We start from the raw sequence: 22603 nt of genomic DNA on the forward strand, positions 1-22603 counted from the left end.
TTGATTAAGTAGCTGCTAATTACGGGTCCTGAACTGCTGAGCTGTGTTTTTTTCATTCTTGTTTTTTTCGTTTGTTTTTTTATTTCGTAAATGCATAACAAAGTTCTGATGCTACAATAAGCTGAACATGAATAAAGAAATAACAAATTGTGGCCCACAGTGATACTTTAAGCTTTCTTTCCTTTATTCAGTATCGGAACTTCTTCAGAATGGATCAAATGTCAAGTGGCAATGTATAAAATAAACACAGTAAACTCATGAATATTAACATATAACCAATTAAGCCAGTAGCAATAAAACCATACTCATAGTAGGTATTAGATTACTGACCCCCCCGCTTGGAATTTGGAAAGTGAGAACAAGGTTTCAGGAGCCTTCTAGGCCATCTTGGTGTTGGAAAGAGATTTTAATGTGTTGCTTCAGATCTTGTTATCATTGTTGGTGCCCTCCTAGCCTTGGTAATCATGCACATACAGTACTTTCTTACATCCGGCATGATGTACTGCCTGCACTTCATTTGCCTGTGGTTGGCCACTGCCCGAGTAGGTGTACAACTGTTGCACAGTTACTTGATCCATTTCCTTCCCCAACCAAACTTGTAACATCCCGAGAGTTACACAAACTCATGTCACCAGTGTTGCATCAAGAAAAGGAATTTGTTCCTTGAGGGCTGGGTACCCTTGGGGAGTTGGAGACACTCATTGAATACACTTAAGCTGTATTGCTAGGCAGAAACATTAATAACTGCAGAGTTTACTTCTGTCTTCATCATAATGTTTTTATTGATGTTTCCCTATGACTTGCTGTAGTATTGTTCTGCTGTCACCTTTGAAATGGTACTTGATCCCTGGGCACAATTTTTTTTAATGGCTGACTGTGATTACCGGCATATTTATCTGGGGTGCAACTAGCTGCTTGAGTGCAGCCTTGTCAGTAGGCAGTTTGATGGAATGTACTCTCATAAATTTTATTTACAATTTTTTTGACTAAGTTAATCCCACTAGGCCAGCAGCCTCTTTTTCAGGAGAGACTTAAGGTGGCATTTATTCTGAGTATGCAAAATCTGGCCACGGACCAGGGAACTTCCTCCTAATGTTTTATTTTTAAATGAATATGTATGAGGATTTACTTAATATTCTGTACTTGAAAATGATTGTGTTGCATTTTGTGTTATGCATTGGGAAAAAGGGAATTATGTATATAAACAAAAAGCCTCCCTTTTTGACAAGTGCCTTGGGATGTTGTACATCCACATGAACTATAAGAGAGTATGTAGAATGGAGTAAAGGGGGCAGCCACCCTGGGAACAAGATGTCTGGGGGCCCTCACTTCGACATTTTATTTCTGAATGTTGACAGTGCACTTTCATTTCATTGGGAGCAGACTTTTTTGTACTCCTCATATTCAAGTATGTGGAGAAGATACCTGGCCTGTAACTCATGTTAGGACTGTCAGGTCAGAAATGTTCCATTTTTGTTTAATTCGTTCTGAGGGTTGATGCATGACAGCTTGGGGAATGGCAGATGAGGTCTCTATTTAATGTCTCAGGAAAAGGACAATGTGCCTTTTTTTGGTAAGTCTTTTAACTGGATAAAAATGGAGACCCCTGTCAACATGTATACTTATTCTTAAATTGCCCTTTGACAGGAAAAGAAATGTATAACCTATGAAGAGCAAGGCAGATTATTTCCACACAATTTTGAAGGCAAGTACCTATCCATGTGGTAGATAACTATCCCCCTCAGATGCAGATGCACTGTAATATCATTGCTAACATACAGATGTCAGTAGTAGCCTCAGCATTTTCTTGCTACGTATTAAAGTCAAGCTTTGAAATTTCCTTGTGTCCCACACTTATAGAAGAACATGAAGATGTTTATCTGTGGTACTAAAATAATTACATGGGTCTGGGTTCCATTCATGTTAGAGGAGCTTCATCTTATAATTCAGCATCAGCCCTCTTGTTCCAGTTTGTACACAAGCCTCTTAAAATGAATCATGTCAAGCTGTTGCTTTACTCAGTATATGGCCATTTTTAAAATAGTAGTTGCCAGGTTTCATTAAAGCCCCATTGACATGAATGGGACAGACAACACCTAATGTGATTCTGCTAATACCTAGTCAAATGTTATCAAATTCTTCCATGAAGGGTGGTGTGGAGTCTAAATAGAAGTGAGTTTTTGGGGCATTTAAAAGTTTTAGAGCAATTCCTGAAGTTGTTGGGGACTTCAGTCTGCATTTTATGTGGTTGTACTTTTGTGTCTTATATGAGGACTCAGGCACTGCACTATCATTACTAACTGGCCCACTCTAACATCCCTTTAAGAATAAATATTTCATTTTGTAAACAAGTAATGAGTAGGGCTGGAGACTTTTACTACTAACATTACATTTGGCATTGATCCAAAAACGCATTGTTCTACACTTTGACTTCTGGCAGCACTCGTGTCTTTCATAAAGGATCAGTTCTTGTGGGGTAGGTGGGGGGGGGTGAACTGGTGTCCTTCACCCCACACTTACCACACAAGAACCTTTATGAACTGGTGTCTTTCATAAAGGTACGTTTGTGATAAGTGTGGGGTGAATTCTAAGTTGTGACTTGAAACTTGAATGGAGAAAGACCAGCTTGTCCATATGTCCAAACAAAGGCAGCATCAATGGAGATATTCTAAAGCGTTTGGTTGCTAGGTTCGGATTCGTTTTCAACTTGTCTTTACTCTCAGAGCTTATAGGCTAGCTGGGCCAGTCAAGTTCGGCCTGTGCCAAACTCTGCAGCATTATCTGACTGAAGTTCCTTACTGTCATCTTGGAACAAAAGCTTGGTGGTGGCATGAAAGCAACTATGCGGTAAGGCATGCAGATATAGTTGTTCTTTCTTTGTACTTCTTAAGTTTAGTCTTGATTTTTATTTTGTCATAGTCAGGTGTCCGTGTGCATCCTTCTCTTGTTTTGAAGGTGAGTGCCTGTATGGAATTGTGTGTTTTGGCATGTTTGCATACTGTTTCTGTTATACAAGCGCTGTAAATCAGACTTGGAAATGGATTCCTATATGTTCTTTCCCTTTGAAAATTAAGCTGCTAATATACAGCAGCATCTGCAAAATGTGGAAACATTAAAAAAGCCATAAAAGTTTTTTTTTTTTTCCTTTTACCTCTTAAGTAGCACACTGCAAAATGTTGGCAGTTTTTTTAACTGATACTAAACTTTGTGTGTGATCTCATATATGCTTCATTATTATGAAAAGCAAACATTTCCAACCATCTGGAATATTCTTGATATATTTTTAAATGTTTAAAATACAAAAATGAAACTCATTCTTCACACAGCTGATGATTTTCCATGCATTCTGGATGAACTGTCACAGACCTCTGAGTTGTATGATAGATATGGAGACTGTTTCCTAAGCAGACCAAAGGAAGGTGAAGGTTATTTATTGCCAGGAAAAGCAGGTTTTGTATATCAGGAAGCTGACGCTCTTCCCTACCCCTTCCTAATCTTCACACTGTAGTGATTCTGGCATTGTTCCTGTTTCCATGTCCCATTCCTGTGCTGCCCCTCTACTCCTGACCCTGCCGATCAGCCTGCCTTACTTGCACTGCTTTGCTGTGAGCCTGACAGTCGCTTGCCTGTGGCTGTAGTTTAAACAAGAGTGAAACTTTGGACTTGGTACACTGGAGTGTCTTTGGAACTGCTACCAGCCTGGATTGAGTAAACTGCAGGAAATGAAGCCTAGAGGACATGCAGATGAGCAAGACAAGGCGAAAGAAAGAAAAAACAAAACACGATCTTTACCACTTTTTGGCAGTAGTAAGGTGAGTGAATAGTCTGTGTTTCTGTTCTGTAAGTTGCAGCGTAATGCTGACATTAGTAAAACTCCACTAGAATGGGCTGGAAAGGCATTGCAAGTCTCAGCCAGTGATAGTTGTAACTGACTGAACTCTGCAGTATTCGAAGATTAAGTTAATTTTTCTAAACAGAGAGGAAGATTGTGAAAGTGCCACATGGTTTACAAGTCAGAGCTGTACTTATGTGGACTTTTTTTTTATACATATTATTTAGATAGAGAATGTGATATTGCAAACACTTCTTGGCTTAGTTCATGGGGTTAATGAGCAGTATGAACTATAGCAAAATAGCTGTTCATATCTTGTAAGTGAATCCGTGTGTACAGGCTGTGATGTTATTGCATTAATGGCTTTCTTAAACTCTCTTTTTCCCTAAAACAAATACATTTTTTGCAGCAGTATGATAGCCAGGAGTTTGTGTTATCTAGTTGTTAGCATACTGGCTTAATGTTCAGGAGGGCATAGGTTCAGCTGTAACTAGATGCAACTGTAACTAGACTCTGAGATGGTGTTTAAAAAACTGTGCTAGGTTCCATTCAGCTGCAGAGCTGTGACGCATGTCTAAAATACTACTGAAATACATTATATGTCTAGATTACTCAGAGTAAATCCAGTTTAGGATGAAAATAGCTGCAATTTAAAAAAAGGATGAAAATCGCTGCAATTAAAAAAAAAAAAAAAAAATGACACGCTAACTTTTTTGCCCTGTAATTCATAAGAACAGTTTTTAATTGATAAGCATCACTGATTTAGCTGCCACATGTGAACTTTTAAGAAAGTTTTTTACAATGAAAACATTTTTTATTTCTTGTCAGTATATAATAGTGTTGATGTTTACAAAATCAGAATTCATTCTATTTGTCTGTGATTACATCTTGTTTTCCATGTCCTGAGTCTTCTGAGTTGCCCAAAGCCACACTCTCACAGCCGTTTGAATCATGTTGCATACTGATTTATTATGTACTGTATCTGAAAATTGTTAAACATGTTTGACCCATGTTGGTTTACAGATTGCCTCTGTTGGTTTGTAGGTCATTTCCTCTGTAAGATCTATGGAGTTGGTCTTTTGGTTAATTCAGCCCGTGATATGTCTGTCCCACTCTCCCCACCACATACATGCTGCCAGCTGAAACTGTCTCATTGGTCATGGCCATAGCTTTGCTTATTCACAGAGGTCCATAGCTCTGGTGATGTTCGCTGACCAAGCAAGATCCTTAAGTGGTTGTTTGAACTATGGAGTTTATGTATAGAATCAGGAGGTACAACTGTCTCATCACAGTATTACTAATGTAAGGTTTTCCCTTAAGTTGTGTCCAGGTTTGGTCTAATGATTAGTTAAGACATAGCTGATGTACAACAAGCATACACTGATACAGTGAGAAATTGAGGTAGTAACTATAAAATGGAAGCTGATGCACACCAATTCCATCTAGGGTATTGCAAGATGGTAAGAGGCAATGTTACAGCTAAAAAGTCAGAGATAACACAATCTACATAGAAATAAATACATTTGCATAAATTTATTAAAAGGAAGTAGAGTTGATATGCTGACTATATTGTAATGCATAGTGTCGTGTTTACATTTCAGTTTTGGAACATTTCAGTTTTGGAAAAAAAGGTAAAATTGTTACGTTCTTTAGCACAAGACACGATTGTTCTTTTTTTTTTCTTGTGTAACTGATAGTACATGGCTTATACAAGATTTCATGCACTAAAAAAAATTATATTCAGGTCTCACTGATCATATCTTGTGTGTTCTTGAAATGTACACTGTCTGTGTGGCCTATAAACTGATATTTGCACCTCTACTGTTTTTTTACAAATTGCTTGAAGTCAGGCCAGAACTTGCAGTAGTCTGTATTGTCTGTGAGTTGGTGAAAGAGAGACTGCTATAACTTTGGAGCAAGTCCAGAGAAGGTGTTTTCTGAAGAATGTAGTTTTGTAGTAGGGGTTTGGAGTACTGGACCTCTTGTAGACTGGTTCCTAAGGATGTACGCTGGAGTTGCTGCAATGAGTTTTATTGCAAGAGAAGATGGGGTATCATTTTACACTCATTTGAAAAGTAGAAAGCCAAGAGGAACATTGACTGTACCTTCTGTAGGGGAGCCAGCTAGCCTTGGATAATGTCCAACAGTGGCATTAGTACTCCTTATCAAATAGTAGTGGTTATTCCTTGATGTGTTCTGTATGTACTGTGCTCTCATGTAAAGAGTACATCTGTATAGTGCATGATATGTATATCCAGTCAAAAGAAGATAATGTTTTGTTCTGTCAAAGTGAAAACAGACTTCGATATCATTGTGCCTTAGAGGGGAAAAAAGGATTACTCACTTGCTGGTTGTATTGGCTGCTTCAGCTTTTCCTTATAGTGCCAAAGTCCACATCTTCAGCATGGGCATCCTAGCTAGGTTGCAAGGAAGCAAGGAGTTAAGGAGTGACAACTGCAGAATCCTTCTTTGACTGAGAAACTGTAGCCTTCTGTTTTCTTTCTCCGATTAAAGGAGCTGTTCAGAGGAGCTCCTCTAAGATTTGTTTTTCTGCGCTGGCCATCCACCCACCCAGCATAGTTAAGTGGTGTGCACTGTAATCCAAGGGGCTTTACAGTTCTGTGAGTTTCCCATTGTCATATGTTCCCCATTGTTGTGGGAATTCTTCATGGTAGAAATAATAGTACATGCTTGGTTTATATCTGCTGGCCAAGATCTGTGAGGCTGTTTCTGCCTTGTTGGTTAAGTCGCAGCATAAATGGATAAATCGTTTTCATTTTTTTGTTTGTGTTTGTTAACCACCAGGTCACCTTGCTTTCTGGAAGGAAGCCTCCTTATGTTTGCTAGATGCACTAAGCAACATTAGAGTGTAATACTTACCCATCTTCGGGGAATTATTCAGTAAGAACAGAAACAGCCAGAATGGCTAATGCTGGGATTCAGTCTGCCATTCTCAGCCCAGGAGAATTACAGTTTTCAAGGAAGAAGGTTAACTTTTGTTGAGCTGGGCAATGGAATGGTGATGACTTGGAGCTGAGCTTTGAAAGACGGTCATTCTCACACTCGGGCTGCAGACCGCTCTCCCTGTATCAGTAGACAGTGTTGTTCATCTCTGCCTTCAGAGGCTATATTTCAGTGTTTCTCTTATCAGGATTGCCTTCATCCTTTTCCTTTTAGTAGCCTTTCCCTGTATTCTGCCTAGGAACATGGATGACGTGCAGTTAATGTTTTGTTTTGTTACTGGAATCCTGCTGCCAACTCTACTTCTTTTTTGATCATCTTTCTTAAGTTATCACTTAAAACATAGACAAACATGCATTAATATAAAAGAAAACAAGACATATTAGCATGTTTCCAGTTACACACATTATACATCGCACATGCTCTTTTTTTATAACTATCATCAGTCCATCATTACATAAATTGTTCATTTCCTGGCTTCCCTTAAATCTCTCTCCTTCTCCAGAATGTTATTCTGCAGAACATTATTCTGCATGTATTCTTCCCACAATTTGTTTGTCTACATAATTTGCTATTTTCCTGTTCTAAAGATCCCACTTAAAGTTCTCTTGTCTGTGTCACAATATTCAGTACTTCAATATACAGCTGTTTTAGACTTTGATTTCCATTTTCTAGGATTTGCTTTTTGTTGGCAACCACCAGAATTAAACTGAACAAGGCCTTACTGTGACTAGGCAATTCAGATCCTGTATCCCAGCTCAAAAGAATAATTTCCTTCATTTACATGCATTTGCTCACCCAATATTTCTGAGCGAGTACTGTGTGGGAATTTTTAAAATCTGTAAAGTCTCTGCACTCCTAAAAACGTATGTTCCCTGTTAACTCTTTCTTCTCTATCACAACTCCAGCATTTGCCATCTACTTGAGGAAAAATTCTTTCGACTCTGCTTGAGGTATAAAAATACCTGTGCAAACACCTCCAAGCAAAATTCCTGAAGCTTCTGGACTTTGTTGCATACTTGAGAGCCATACATATGTCCTTCCATTGTTCCCAATAAAATGCTGTTCCAGTTTCTCAATCTTTTCTAACCTCCTGCGATCGATTCTTGTAGTTCTCTTGCAGTGTTTTATATATCCTATAATATATCCATTTTTAACAGCAGCTTCTTTTTCCTAGAGTCAACTAAAAAGTCTACCAGAGCAGGTCTTTCACTTAAAATTACCATAACCCTTTCTCTTTACCTATACAGTGATTTCAGTCCCTGGTATGGAAGGCAGTCTGCAGTTCAAATGCCTTTTTGGCCACTTCCCATTCTATTACCTTTCCCTCTGTAGTTATTTGTTCTCAATACTCTGGTTCTTTTACCACCTTTCGCCACTAAATTGCATCCCAGTTCTTAATTTATCATTTTTTCCAATAAGGTCACCACAGCCTCACTACATTTTTTCCCTCTCTCTCTTTTCATTGAAAAACAATGCCAACAAAGAGTAGAATTTAACGTGGTTTTGTGGTATATGGCTTGTCTCACAAGAAGCCATTTTTTTGTCTGTTGTAGATCTTGAGGGTGGTTTCAGAGTTTTTGTCACCTTTAAAACTGAAAATGAAATCAACTGCTGTTGTACACGAATGCTGTTATAAAATCCGATCTGTAGTTTTCTTTGAGACTAGACTGTAATATGACATGCTCGGAAAAACTAACTAATAAAACTTGTGAATTATGAATCCTTTAGACACTGAACTTCTTATGTACTTTGGCTATTGTTCAGGTAGGCTGCGAAAACAGTATCAAATACCTATACTCTCATTGCATCATTTATTTTTCCATCTGCTGTTCAGATAACAAAAATGATCCAGTCAGATAATTGTGAACTCTATAACCTTTTATGTCAGATACTTATTTAAATGACCCATTGTCAGTTTCACAGAAAGGAAAGCAGTAGCGCTTATTAGCTGGTCGCATTTACCGGGCAGTGGTAGTTACCAGCACCAGAGACCATGATGGCCTAGTTTACATATTCTTATTAGAGCAATTCCTTCATAATTTTCCTTTGCAGCATAAAAGCCAACACTTGGACAATAAAACAGCTTTTAAGCATCAAAGTCCCATGCTACTTGATAAAGTTTTCACATACAGATGAAACAGCTTAGCTTAGACAATGTCAGTTGGGATACATGAACAGCTGTTAGGCCAGATAAACATAAGCCCCTTGTGCTGATCTGTCCTATGTAAATATAAGGTCAGTGAGATGGTCATTCTTTTTATAGTACTCTTTATCCTCTTCATATTTGAGGGGGAAATGAACCTGTCATTACAAGCAGTAGACATAATATACAGAAACAATCCTGGATGGGACAGTCCACTGTAGGACTTTCTTGCGTGCACGCTCACATACACTCACTCACACACATCGAGAAATTATAGAATCACTGTCGCCTGTTAGCATAGTTTTGGGATGCAGAAGAAAACCAGAGGCCCCCACATTGCATTGCATTGCATTCTAGGAAAGCGTCAACACCAGTACTATTGTATGACATAAGATGCTGGTTCTTTTTTATTATCTCTGCCTTGGAACATCCTTAACCATCATTTCTTTACTCACTGACATGAGTTTGCATTTCTGTTTGTGTTCTCAGATACACTTGCATGTGCAGGAAAAACGTCAGGCAATCATTAAGCTGTTTTTAAAATAAAACAAGCTCAGTCTATCCACAAAAAAATGAGTAATCCCCAAAGGTACAGAGATCATCAGTGATCTTTCTCCATATCCATGACAGTGTATTTGGGCAACGTGGGAGGAAAACTTTAGACAGATTTTAGTTGTGTATAACACAGGGCCACCACCTCACCATATGAAAATGTCTCTGATGGTGTTAATCACTCACCCATAGTATGTTGGTGAGACAGTCCCCAAATATGAGTCAAATGTTACAGGTGCCATTTCCTAACTGAAGACTCCTAGCACATATTTTACTGCTATCATTCTCATGGTACCATTTGTATATTTGTCTCTTGTATCACTTGTCCTTCATAGGGCATTGTGGTCATGCAAGATGGTATAGCAGAGCTCATTTTGCTGACTTTACTGGACAAGAGAAATTGGTGGAAACAAGAAATACAATTACAGTGCTTTATAATGTTATCTGGAAAAAGATCTATGATAAAAAGTGGAAGACTAATTTTTTGTCTTTCAACCCATTCAAGGAATAGAGTATATTTTATTAAAAAAATTTACCAAATGGAATCTTTTGGCACAAATGTATTTAGTGTCTCAGCCCCAGGTCCCTATTATTTAATCGAATGGCATCACTGTCAAATGCCATTTCATCGGAAATGCTGTTCTTCAAACCATTCTGACAAAGTTTGCATTATGGTAGGGTCATAAGAGGTTACTAGGCTAATGGCCCTAAAACTTTTACAAGCCTAGCCATGCAAAAAACACATGTACCCTAATTGATCCTAGTTAGATGATCGTTGTTAGCAGAGTGATTCTGTCATCAGCACTGACTATCCCTGTCCATGAGTGATGTAGGTGCCACCCCTGGGTGAATTTACAGTCAGCCATCCAGTTATCAAGGTTGCACTTAAATAGGGCCATTGAGGAGCTCAGCTTCACATGAAGTGGGAACTTGTTTCAGAGGATTGGCAATCTCTGGGAGATGTATCCATCTCTCCAACGTGTTTTGTTAATGTTGCAGGCTAGTTTGAGATCTCTGGAATGAGTGACTCTTGTCCCATTTGATTTACAGATCTGCAGCATTTCCATTAGGGCAGAGTCAGAAACTACTCTGTAGGCCAGGTACAGGTCACCTGTCAGCAGCCTGTATGATGCAGAGTACAGTGAAAAGGCTTTCAGTCTTTTCATGTAAGTCACATTTTGGAGGCCCTGGATTTTCTTGGGTAGAAACCTCTGTAGTCTCCCCAGCTGCTGCAGATGTCCAGTGAGATACATACAGAAGGGAGCACTGTACATTAAGTGGCCTGATAAGGATCGAGTTCAGAGGAGCTATAACATTTATTAGTCTTGGATGCGATACCCTTATTTATGAGATGCACAATGTAGATGGCGATCCTTAACACTATGGACACACGATGACACCATTGGGTTTTGAGCTTAGAAGGGTGCCATCTATATCATAATTAGCATGGGCTACTTCTTTGCCAAAGGGGATAATGAGGCATGTTTTTCCAGTTAGTTTTAGTCTATGACTTTGGCACCAGTCATTTGTCTGTTTCAGCCCATTCTGTAATATTATTTACCTTTGTTGGGGGACTTAATGATGGCACCCAGTTGGTAATCCACAGGCCATCTGCTTTTGCCTGGTCCACAGAGAAATAGATTCCAAATTGTAGAGGGCCTAGCACAGGCCCTTGTGGTACCCTACTGGTAACTGGCCTACTGGTTGAGGTGGACTCCTTAACTGTGACACTGTGCATTCTGTTGGTGAGCCAGTTTGCTACCCATCTAGTGATGTATGGCTTAATCCCCAGATGGGAGTGTTTCTCAATGATCTCTGAATGGAGTATTGTGTGAAAAGCCTTGGATCAATCAGGATAGAGGTGGTATGTACTGCTTTGCCCTCATCCAGGGCTTTAACATTAACATTCTCAAAGAAGTCCATCAGGTTTAATAAGCAAGATCTACCCTTGACAAAACCAAACTGGGACTGGTCAAGAGTTTGAAGGTCGCCTGTGTCCTTATTGATAAGGTCCATGATGATTCCTTCCATGGCCTTGGAGATGAGGCTGTTTAGGCCTGTGAGTCAATAGTTTCCTGGGTCAGTTAATGGGATCAGGAAATTTGCCTTTTTCCCACTGTAGTGTGATCTTGAAGTTGGTATATATAATTAGAGGGGGGTGTGTGGGTTCGATGAATGGCATTTTTAATGAAATGTTTGACGGAGTGGCCATTCGATGAAATAATATAGACCCCTCAGCCCCTTTGTAGGTGGCTTACAAAAAGAATATGCATAGAAATGTGTTGTATCATGAGGGACTGTCTTAACAACAACAAATGACATTCCTTCCTTGTTTACCACAACTAAGGCAATTGTTCCTCAATTGTGGCCTGCGGTAGTAAGCAAAATCTCATTTTTGTCTGTTTATATGTTTATGTGTAGTATAGTATTGAAGAAAAAAAATATTTCATAAATCAAATCAAATCATTTTGAGATCCTTAGAGGGTCAGTTGTGCTGCAAATGTTTCCTTGGAACCTGCTTTCCCCTTGGGAACCATACCCACAATCAGTGTGAAAGCCTGGACTTTACTTTCCTGCCAAAATAAATTCTCAAAAACTCAAGTAGAATTTGAATTATTTCTTTCACAATGCTGGTAGAGTTTTTATTAGAATCTAGATCAGAAGGTACCATTAAAAAGGAATAATTGGTGCAGTGTATAAAATATTGCAGGAATACTATAACAGTCAATGAGAGGAGGTTAGAAAGGATTGGAAAGAGAGATTGGATAAGCAATTCACAAAGAAACAATGAGAGGATATATGTGTGTCTCCCAGATATGCAACAAAATCTAGAAGATTTAGGATTTTTGCTTGGAAATGTTTACATAAATAGTTTTATACCCCCAGTAGACTCCAGAAACTTTTTCCTCAGGTAGACAGCAAATGTTGAAGGTGTGACTGGGAAGAAAGAGGTAATTGGGAACATATTTTGTGGGAGTGTGGTGATTTGGTGGAATTTAAGGATTCCCTGCAGGATGCAATGTCGGAGATGCTGGGTGGACAGATAGATGTGACAAGAGAGATGATTTTTGTGAGCTATGATACAGAATCAGAATTGCCGAGACATGGTAAGGCCTTGCTGTGTCCAATTATAGTGGCTGCTAAAAAAAGCAATTACTAGAAAATGGAAATCCAAATATAAACCAACTACAGTAGAAATAGTGAGTATAGTAACAGATAAAGCTACTGGAATTTAGATCTTTAGAAAAGGGTAGGAGCAACCTACATAGGAAAAATGGGAATTGTGGGAACAATGCATACAGGGGAGGAATGAGGTTTAAAAGGAAGCAGGACTTATGAGCTATGTAATGTTTGACTGAAAATGATTGGGTAAATTTTAAGTGATATATAATGTTTGTAAATAATAGGAGTGTATCAGTATGGTTTGTGATGTAAAATGCTTGCAACTAGGATTGTGTTTGTGTGGTTTGTTTTCATTTATGTAAATGTATGATTGCCTGTGTTATAAGTGATTATTTTATTGTTTTTAAACAAGAAACATCATTATTAAACAATGTCGTTCAGACACTGAATAATTGTTTTATGTGATTATTACAGGACTTTTTGTCTTACAATCTCAGGACATTTGTCATTTTTTTTTCACATGATGCATACTGCTGAAATAGGGATTGTCCTCCATAAAAAGGAACAGATTACTATCCTTGCTCTTCCCCCATACCTTGTGCAGCTAAACCGCAGGCAGAGCTACATGCTGTCAGACTGCACAGTAATACACAAGGTTTTATGCACACATGTGGCAGTAAAATGCAGATCAGCTGCATAGTGAAGTTGTTGTGTCTTTCTGCTTTTCCTGGTTAGGGGTAGCCACAGCGGAACTCCGGTCCGCTAATGATTGGCAGTAGATTTTTACGTGCCGAGTTGCCGGCCCTGACGCACAACCTTCAACGAAGGTATGCCCATTTATGCATGCCTCCACACAGAAGACGCTCTAGCTGAGATTCGAACAGGACAACGTCTTACTGTGAGGCGACAACGCTACCGCAGTGCCACTACCGCAGTTACTATATCTTAAAATCAAATCTGGAGTACTAATGTACACTTGGCATAATTTGGTGCTTTTTCTGGGGTATTGAGTATTGCACTGTGCAATGTTACTTCATGGAAAAATGGGTATACAGGCATTTGCACTGTATAACAGTACTCCATGGAATAAGGGGTGTAGAAGCATTGGCACTGTACAGCAGTACTCCATGGAATAAGGGGTGTACAAGCACTGGCACTGTACAACAATACTCCATGGAATAAGGGGTGTACAAGCATTGGCACTGCACAACAGTACTGTATGGAATAAGGGGTGTACAAGCACTGGCACTGCACAACAGTACTGCATGGAATAAGGGGTGTACAAGCACTGGCACTGTAAAACAGTACTGCATGCAATAAGGGGTGTACAAGCATTGGCACTGCACAACAGTACTGCATAGAATAAGGGGTGTACAAGCACTGGCACTGTAAAACAATACTCCATGAAATAGGGGGTGTACAAGCACTGGCACTGTACAACAATACTCCATGGAATAAGGGGTGTACAAGCATTGGCACTGTACAACAGTACTTTATGGAATAAGAGGTGTATAAGCATTTCTTAAGTGTGAGCTAGGTGGCAAACTGTGTAGAGCAATCTGGGTCACTTACTGTAGCCCTGCACTGTGGCAGGTAGGATTTGTCATGAGTTCCCCCCCATATTGTTGCTGTTATGTGATGTGTATATAATTTACTAGCTATGAGGCAACTCAGAATCAAAGATTGACTGATGTGCAGTTAAATGGGCCTTGTAGTTCTGACTTCTTTGATTCATCCTTGTAGTTCTGACTTCTTTGATTCATCCTTTTCACAAAGCTTGTAATATTCACAAGCTTAATAATAAAGCTGCTCTTAAGTGTCGAACCAAAGCTGGGGTGTGCTTTTACCAGCTGTGATTAAATAAAAACAAAGTACAGTATTGTTTTTTAGTATGACTGCCACACTCTGGAGGAGGTCTGCTGTTCATCTTTTTGCGCTGCTGATTTGGAGGTTGGGAGGGTTTTGTCCCATAGCAGCACTTTAAGTAATGATTGTACAACTGTGTCCCTGTGATAAGGGTGCAGTTTTGTACTCTTGTTATCAAACATTACGGTGTGGTACCTGACATTATGCACACAGCTTGTTTTATGTTCTGTCCCTTTTCCCTTTTTTCTGCTGAGTTGTGACAATTTTCTCCAATGCTTTGTCACCATTTCCACCTCATCTTCTGCTCCACTCTTCCTGTCCTGCACTAATAATATTTTTTTGCCACTACTAATTTTCTCCTCCATTGCTTGCTGTATAAAAGCTTTCTGTAAGTGTTTTTTTCTTCCATATTGCTTGCTGTACTAGACATTATCGGATCATTCCCTCATTCTTTTCTTCTCCCTTAACTCCTGTCTTCTCACATTTGTCTCTCCATTTCTTTTACGGTGCGGTAGGCTTGGTGCTGCAGTTTCTACCAGTAGTTGGCTAACACAGAGTAGCTGTGCTGTTTTAGCAGTGCAGCAGCTATATTATTTGCCTTTAGTTTTTGCCAGAGGTTTCCCTTTGTGAGCACTTCAGGTGCTTTCATCTGTCCAGACTAACAATGCACGTGGCACCAATGCCTATTCATTCTTTTTGTGATCATGCTTAGCCTGGAGTGCAGGGTACACAGCTTTGTTTAACTGGCCTGTCTCACTCTTTAGTCATCCAGCGCACTGCTCTAACAGTAATGGTGGCTTGGTTTGCTTACACTTTTTTTCTTGAATGGTCACCAGTACTTCTCACATAGTACTGTTGCCATGTAACACTGTGTTGTCTATGCACACAGTGACTGGCTGCTTCTCCATTTAATTGGTGACATGCCCTGCTGTCCTCCCATCCCCTGCCCACCCATACTGCTTGAATATTTATACTAACTAAACTCTTCCCTCTGATGTATGTGTACTTAATTAATTATACATTACTGTTGACACCTAAACAGTCTGTTTTCAGCCTTATAAACATGCATGTAACATCGCTGATACCTCTAGCAACCCTTATAGCACTAACCTGAGACTTTCTTATCCCTGCACAGATCTGCTTCCAGTCTGTTATAATTCCATTAAAACTTGCTAGACATCAACGGCCATATCTCTCAAGTATCTCATTATGATAGTAGTCCCTCATTCTGAGTCTTAAAAAGTCCATGCTCGCAGCATTTCCACGCTAAGTGGGTCTGTCACATATTAAGTATATATATATATATATATATATATATATATATATATATCCATGGTAATTAACAGTGTATCATATTAATTCATCAAAGAACTTTTTATGAAGAAGTAACACATCAAAACCATCGTATGAGCTTCCAAAGTTAAAGTTGTTAAGCTGTTGGTATGTGTTTTACATTTTGCCCATGCGTTCCACATTTTGGAGATGAAAAGTTGAGGACTATATTTATGCCCATTCATATTATTACCATAGATGTATACATATAAATGTAGCATTTCTTCAAACCAAAATCCTTGGACCTATGTTAAAATTGCAAAGATCTCCACATAGCAGGACTGTAATTTCCCCAGACTCTAACATTAATGCATCACAAACCAGTTATAAATCGATGCAACTCCTAGCTCTTGTTACATGCTGTTCTCTTCTTCTTACCTTGCCCTTATGCTGCTCCTTCCTTCGCAATGGCAGCATCAAACAATCCGAAAACAAACCACATAAAATCTTCATATATGTAAATTCCTCAGTCTTTCGTCTCAACCTCAGTCTGTATTGTTTTTCAACAATCGCTCAGTTCAAAAGAAAATGTATACTTTTTTCTTATACCATCCCCTGATGCAAACATCAGCTGTAAACTGTTTACTCTGTAGCTATCTCGAGACGTGCGCAGTAACCCAGGGTCACAAACGGCCACAAAAATCTACCCTGCTTGCAGAGCTAATTTTAGAAGTAGGCACTATTGAAGCCAAACCATGAAGTAATTTTCTGAATGTGCATTTTTACTGTTATACTGTCTTGGCATCATATCACTTTATTATACCTGTACTAAATGTTCACTTGCAGTTCTCATTAGCTCTTGAATCTAGATTACTAAACTTCTAAAGTTGTTCATGTTGTATTAAATGGTAGTAGTAGCAATTGAATTGTTCAGTACTTGGCCTTAGCTAGTTGGTCCCTTTGTTTATCCTAACCTCAGTGTCTTGCTGATTCTACCCTGCCTACATCTTGTGTATTAGTAGGTATGAATAGTTTGCTTTAATAAAGAAGTCTCTGCTTTATGTAATATGCTGTACATAACATTTAGGTACTTCAGCTGCTCACAAACTGAGTGCTTTAGGTCTTGAAACTTACATTACACAATGGTGTGTGCATACGTGTGTGTGTGTGTGTATATGTATGTCTGTGTGTGGTAGCAGGTAATAGGATGATATTTGTAGTCTTCAAGTATCAGATGAGAACTACATTCCAAAATGGCCACCATATTGATTGCAACTAACTGTGTACTTTGCAATTCCTGAACTTTTTTTTGTACCATGTGGAAGAATTAACAGGGCTCCACTTATCCAGCCAGATTGTGAGTATACAGATGCATTAATTTGTCAGTTTTTATTTTATTTATTTATTTTTTATTTAACATTTGTTGACTGGGAAAGTCCGACTAGGTTCCACAGATCCTGTTTTCAGCGGAGGCCCGGGGAGAAAATGCTCCAGATGTCTTTAGAAAGATTTGTGAAGGAGACGGAGGAACCTGAGAAAATAGGGCAGCGCAGGAACATAACTCAATACAAGGGAAGAGAGAGTCTGGAGAAAAGACTGGCTGGAGAACCTCTTGAACAGGCGACACCATCGCCCATTCCTTTAGAATGAAAATCAGATGGTCATCTTCAGAGTCTTATTGTAGATAGAGAAGTGGTGTCTGCCAGTACCTTCAGTGACCAGGAAGGCACTACTACTTCTGCCTAGGGTAGGGGTAAAAGTCTAGTGAAAGACAATGCATGTTCAACCCCTTCGATTGGATGGGAATGGTGCTGAACTTCTGAAGGTCACCTCCCTTGGAATTCCCCAGTGGATACCAGGGAACTGTAGGATGTTGCACACTTCTGTCATTTATTTCTTTGTTGACCAGGTTAGTTTCCCTAGGCCAGTGTCCCTTTTCAGGGGAGACCGAGAGTAATATTAATTCTGACTAGGGGAGATTTGGTCAGGTCACCAAGCAAAATAATGAAAGTAAATTATTTTTGGAGTTCCATGGGAAAATGTAGGAAATCGTGTGAAAGATGCAGTTGGTGACAAAAACAACAGAGCTCTGAAATGTTTTAGAGGGGAAGAGATCGTTTACTTGTGTTTGATAAACTACCGGTAAAAGGAAGGAAAAAAGAAGTAATATATGTAACATTGAAGAAACTTTGCAACATTGTTTAAAAGTAGTAAGAGTTTTTGGAATGTCTACAAAAAGACTTTACAAATAGAAAGGATGATGAATACTAACATGAACATGATGTTATTTAAATACAAAGGAGGAAATAAGACAGAAATAAATAAATAAATGGGATAAGGATTTATTTATGACAATTTGATGTCTTTTGGGGAAAATAAGATGTGCAGAGTTATTGTACAATAAAAAAGGAGAGTGAAAAAGCAATGCTGGTAATAAGACTGCTTTAGCTGAAGGGATGAGAAGGGTGATCATTAAAGAACATAAAATGCTTGACATGATATAATATAAGAAATGTGCAAGTATTGTACAGAATATGTAGAAATAAAGTAACACATTCTTTGTTGGGTAAATGCCATGGGATCTTTTATGTTGTCCTGATCTACCACCAACCTGGGAAAATAGACTCTGTTTAATGTCTCATCCAAAGGATGCACACTGAGGAGTGCAGCACTCCTTTTATGGTGCATTGCAGTGTCAGTATTGGAAATTAATCAGACAGCTGGTGCTGCAGTAGTACTCATTGCTTTCTGATCTTTCAGCGCATTAACAAATGTGTGCTACCTGTTGATCTGCTTACTCTAAAGTTGGGATAAAATGTTTTATTTTCCTAAAAAACAAAAGAAAAAAAATAGTTTTTATTTTCCTTTAACACTGCATACCAGTGTGCAGCACATGCAGTGAAAACTGCCTATGTGGGCTGCCACAAACTGACTGCATCTGCTACCCCACTGGTGATGGTGTGAACCCCCCCCCCCCCCCGGGAAGTAAGAAAGGCTCATAGATTGTCATTATTCAAGTTTTCTAATCAAATCTGATATCAGCATTGCACTCTGGCACATTATCAATATATCACTTAAACAGGCAACTTAGTTTCTCCTTTTAATAAACTTCCATTGAGTGATGGGAGGCCTTAATGAGGTAGACATACTCCATCTCCTTTGTCCACTTGTGCAGTTCACACTGTTGTCTCCACTGTGATGATGTGAGGTATTGCCAGCTATGCCAGGAGAAGTAGGGCAGTGGAGGTGTAACATATACCAGCATAGCTAGCTGGAATTTTGTAAAGAATTATATGTCATTTGTATATCAAACTGATTTGTACAGATGCTTGTGTTGAAAAATGTATTTTGTGAAGCTGCTTATGTTAAAATGTGTCAACAGTGGGTCCTGATTGTATTGTAACTGATTAAATGTATGTGTGTTAACATAGGATACTGAAAGAGGTTGATCTCAGTCCAGCTAGTAAGAAATGAATGACTTAATTTAGGCCATAAAAATTGTATCTTACAGTTCTGATTGCAGCCTGAGACAAAATGTCTGGGAAAATAAATACTAGGAATCAATCTGTATCGTCTCTAACAGGGAACCAATTGCTACTCTGGAAGGGTGAAATTTGTTTTATGACTTCCAGAAGCTGCAACAGATCTTGGCAAAGCTCTATGTGTGTGTATTATTGACACATGTTAAATCCTGGCAGCTTCTAGCCAACGGGGTAATATGGGAACAGGAAGCCATATGACTAGATGAGTGTGATGTCATTCTGTAAGTCAGTTCTGTAATGATATTTTAATACAGGGTGAGACTGCAGTTCTGTAATGATATTTTAATACAGGGTGAGACTGAAGTCTCATGGCACTCTGTTTTTGGAGCCTGACAAAGAAGGACCCCTCACTTACTTCATCCTGCCTTGCTGTAGTAATTGACCAGGCAATAGTAATTCTTTAGATCATTCAAGAAAATATAGTGAGATTAGTTAAGTACTGTTTTTCTGCATCATTGTGAACCTGTTCATCTGTGTTATTTTAATATTTCCTGTGTCCGAAACTCTGGTGTTTATTGTAAATATTCCATTTTTGCATGTTATTTTATTATTATTTATTATTAAATATATTTAAACTTTTCATTGTGGCTGTTCCTTTAGAGAATATCTTAAACTTGGAGACTTCTCATCTGTTTAGTGGCTCTGTGGCCACTCCTGAAAACCTTACTGCATTGGTTAACCATTTGTATTAATATTAATTTCACTCATATTATTGAGTACCCTTGTAAGAGCCTTAGAGTAGCTGGCTTTGGAGTGTCAGGTGGCAGTAACTACCCAATAGTCTGGGCATAAGGGGGCATAGCTAGTAAATCTGTGCTAGCCTTTCCCAGGTGTGTGTGTGTGTGTGTGTGTGTGTGTGTGTGTGTGTGTGTGTGTGTGTGTGTGTGTGTGTGTGTGTGTGTGTGTGTGTGTGTGAGAAAATAAAATCTCAGAGTGTGTGTGTGTCAGCTTCTTGGAGCAGGGACATGAAGCACTGGTTTCGCAGAGAGGGTGCTGGAGGACTTGGCTTGGACACGCGGCTGAGGACTCAACTCTATAGCTGTACTAATGAGAAGTTTTACTGCGTACCTGGAGGGAGACCGAGAGATAGAAATCCAGACCCTGGACTGGGTGTGTTCCCTGTGTACTCTTAAGGGAAAATTGTGCTTGATGCAGAGAGCTGCATGTGGGCATACTTTGTGTATCTATTTTTGTTCCAAGTGAATGTCCCCCTCCAGTTTCAGTGGTGAGGATTCAGGCTCCTTGATTACTGGCCCAGAGAGGGGAGATCACATCCACTACTCATGCTGGTCACACGTCAGAAGGGTTCCAGTCATTGGGTCAGATCCTACTGCAGTCAAATTCACTCTGAAACTCTTCTCTTAACATGATTGTTAAAATCAACTAAGTTGCATTTTTATTCATAATTTCAATGTTGAAGCGCAATCATTCCAGTTGCCTTTCTGTAACTAATATTTTGGGGCCCCTGCACCATCTTTCATGATCTTTGCTGCTTTAAGAAACACTCTTTACTCAGTTAGATTTTATGCAGTTATAGCTGTGGCTCTGTTCCAAGCACACATTCGTTAAGAGGTGTTTGGAGCATGCCTTGACTTAACCTTGCTATCGTTTTTTATAATTATTAAAATTTGTATTGTCTGATGATTAAATCATTCATTTGAGGTCATCTTATACCGATATCTAGTCCCTCTTTTGCACATAGCCAATAGGCTGCAGAACACCTCAGCAGATAAATCAAGCAAAAGCTTGTATGTATAAATATGTACAACTCTGTCTAGATTTCTTATTTAATATTAAGATTGTGATTTTTAGTCTGTGTAAATAAATAAGTAAATGTGTGACTAGGTGAAGGACAAAGTAGGTAAGATCCCTTGGAGGGCTCTTTTTGTAGCAGTGTATTAAACTGTGTTGCAACCGGTGTAGTTCACCCCATATTTCTGATTTGTAGGAGTGGAGTTTAAGAAGTTTGGTAGGAGATACTTTTGAATATTCCACGTCCAAAGAATAAAATCTCGTATAGGAACCAAAGTATTCCCAGGTACTCAAAAACACAAAAACAGAGATTAGCTAGGACTACAACGTCAAGACTTGTTTTTAATAAGATAAAACAAAGCTTTCAATCATAAGCTCTTTTTCAGTGCATAAAATTGCAAGGTTAATGGTCACAATAAATATTCAAATCAACCAATAAGAATCAACCTCTTATTAGTTAGTTTGAATATTTATTGTGACCATTAACGTAGCAATTTTATGCATTGAGAAAGAGCTTATGCTTGAAAGCTTTGCGTTTGTCTTATTAAAAACAAGTCTTGAAGTTGTATTCCTAGTTTATTTCTGTTTTTGAATATTCCATGTTCCTTCAGATATATACTTGCAGCTGTCTTGTACTGCCGTTCTGTATATAAATCCTTAAATTCCTTAGTTGTGTATCTAGTTTTTTTTCACAGCGTGTCTTTAGCTTTTCTGTAGCATTATGCATGTAAAGTAATTACCTTGTCTTATAAGATCACTTGAGGTTACAGAACCATCACTCCAGTCTAGTGATCCCTTCTGCTGCCTCTATCACATCACATGATAGTGCCAAAACCCCTCCACCCAGTGTATTGATCAGTCTCCAAGAGTATGTGATCATCTTGGCTGTTTTTGATTGTGTAAAGGTCTCGGAAATGAGAAAACCTTTCCTCTTGTCCTCCCTTGAGCCTTGTTACCCTGTTTATGAATATACTTACATATGTCTACATTCTGATCATGCTAACACTTATTTTAAAAACTACTTTCCTGTTTACTGAATAGTGCTTTTGCCTAGAATGTGGAGTAAGTCTGAATAAACATACGTCAAATGGTTCAGTTTTCAGCCAGTATACTAAACAGAAACAGCAAAAGAAATATACTTTCTGTTTTGTTATTTTTGTTCATACATTCATAAAGTGTCAAAAATAAGTGTCATTGAAATACCGTGTTACGGTTTCTTGGGTCACACTTTGTAAATTATTGACTTGGAAACTGACTTCTATTGTTTATTGGAGGAACTGCCTTTGTACTTAACCATACATGTATAACAGCTGGATGTCCACAAAGTTCCTTACTTGGATATTCCGGGCTGTAAACACATTGTACGGATTGCCTTAAAGCACTATCTCTGTCTCCTACAGCTTACTGAGAGGTGATCTATGCCTTGCATAAAACGCATAGTCAGATCCAGCTCTGATGGAGCTTTTGCACATCCGCAAAATGAACAGCATCAGAACCACCAGATTCAAGGATTTAAATTTTGATTGTCCCATAAATAAGACATGTTGGCAAGACAGA

At 38.8% G+C, this 22603-nt stretch overlaps 1 protein-coding gene across 3 annotated transcripts in view; it reads left to right on the forward strand.

Moving 5' to 3' along the window:
- Positions 1 to 22603, forward strand: part of TNS2 (tensin 2) — a 1145004-nt gene that overhangs the window by 140985 nt on the left and 981416 nt on the right. For 2 of the 3 annotated variants that reach the window (XM_044083850.1, XM_044083851.1), the window contains exon 1: positions 3236 to 3812. The exons of the other annotated variant lie outside the window; for it this stretch is intronic. In XM_044083850.1, coding sequence (XP_043939785.1) covers positions 3723 to 3812 — 90 coding nt within the window. In that variant the 5' untranslated portion in view covers positions 3236 to 3722. Of the gene's footprint in view, positions 1 to 3235; positions 3813 to 22603 lie in introns of those variants that run through there. 3 annotated transcript variants of the gene reach the window in all.

This window comes from Protopterus annectens, chromosome 9.part0 (genome assembly GCF_019279795.1).
Source record: "Protopterus annectens isolate FY-2018-M chromosome 9.part0, PAN1.0, whole genome shotgun sequence".
NCBI lineage: Eukaryota > Metazoa > Chordata > Ceratodontiformes > Protopteridae > Protopterus > Protopterus annectens.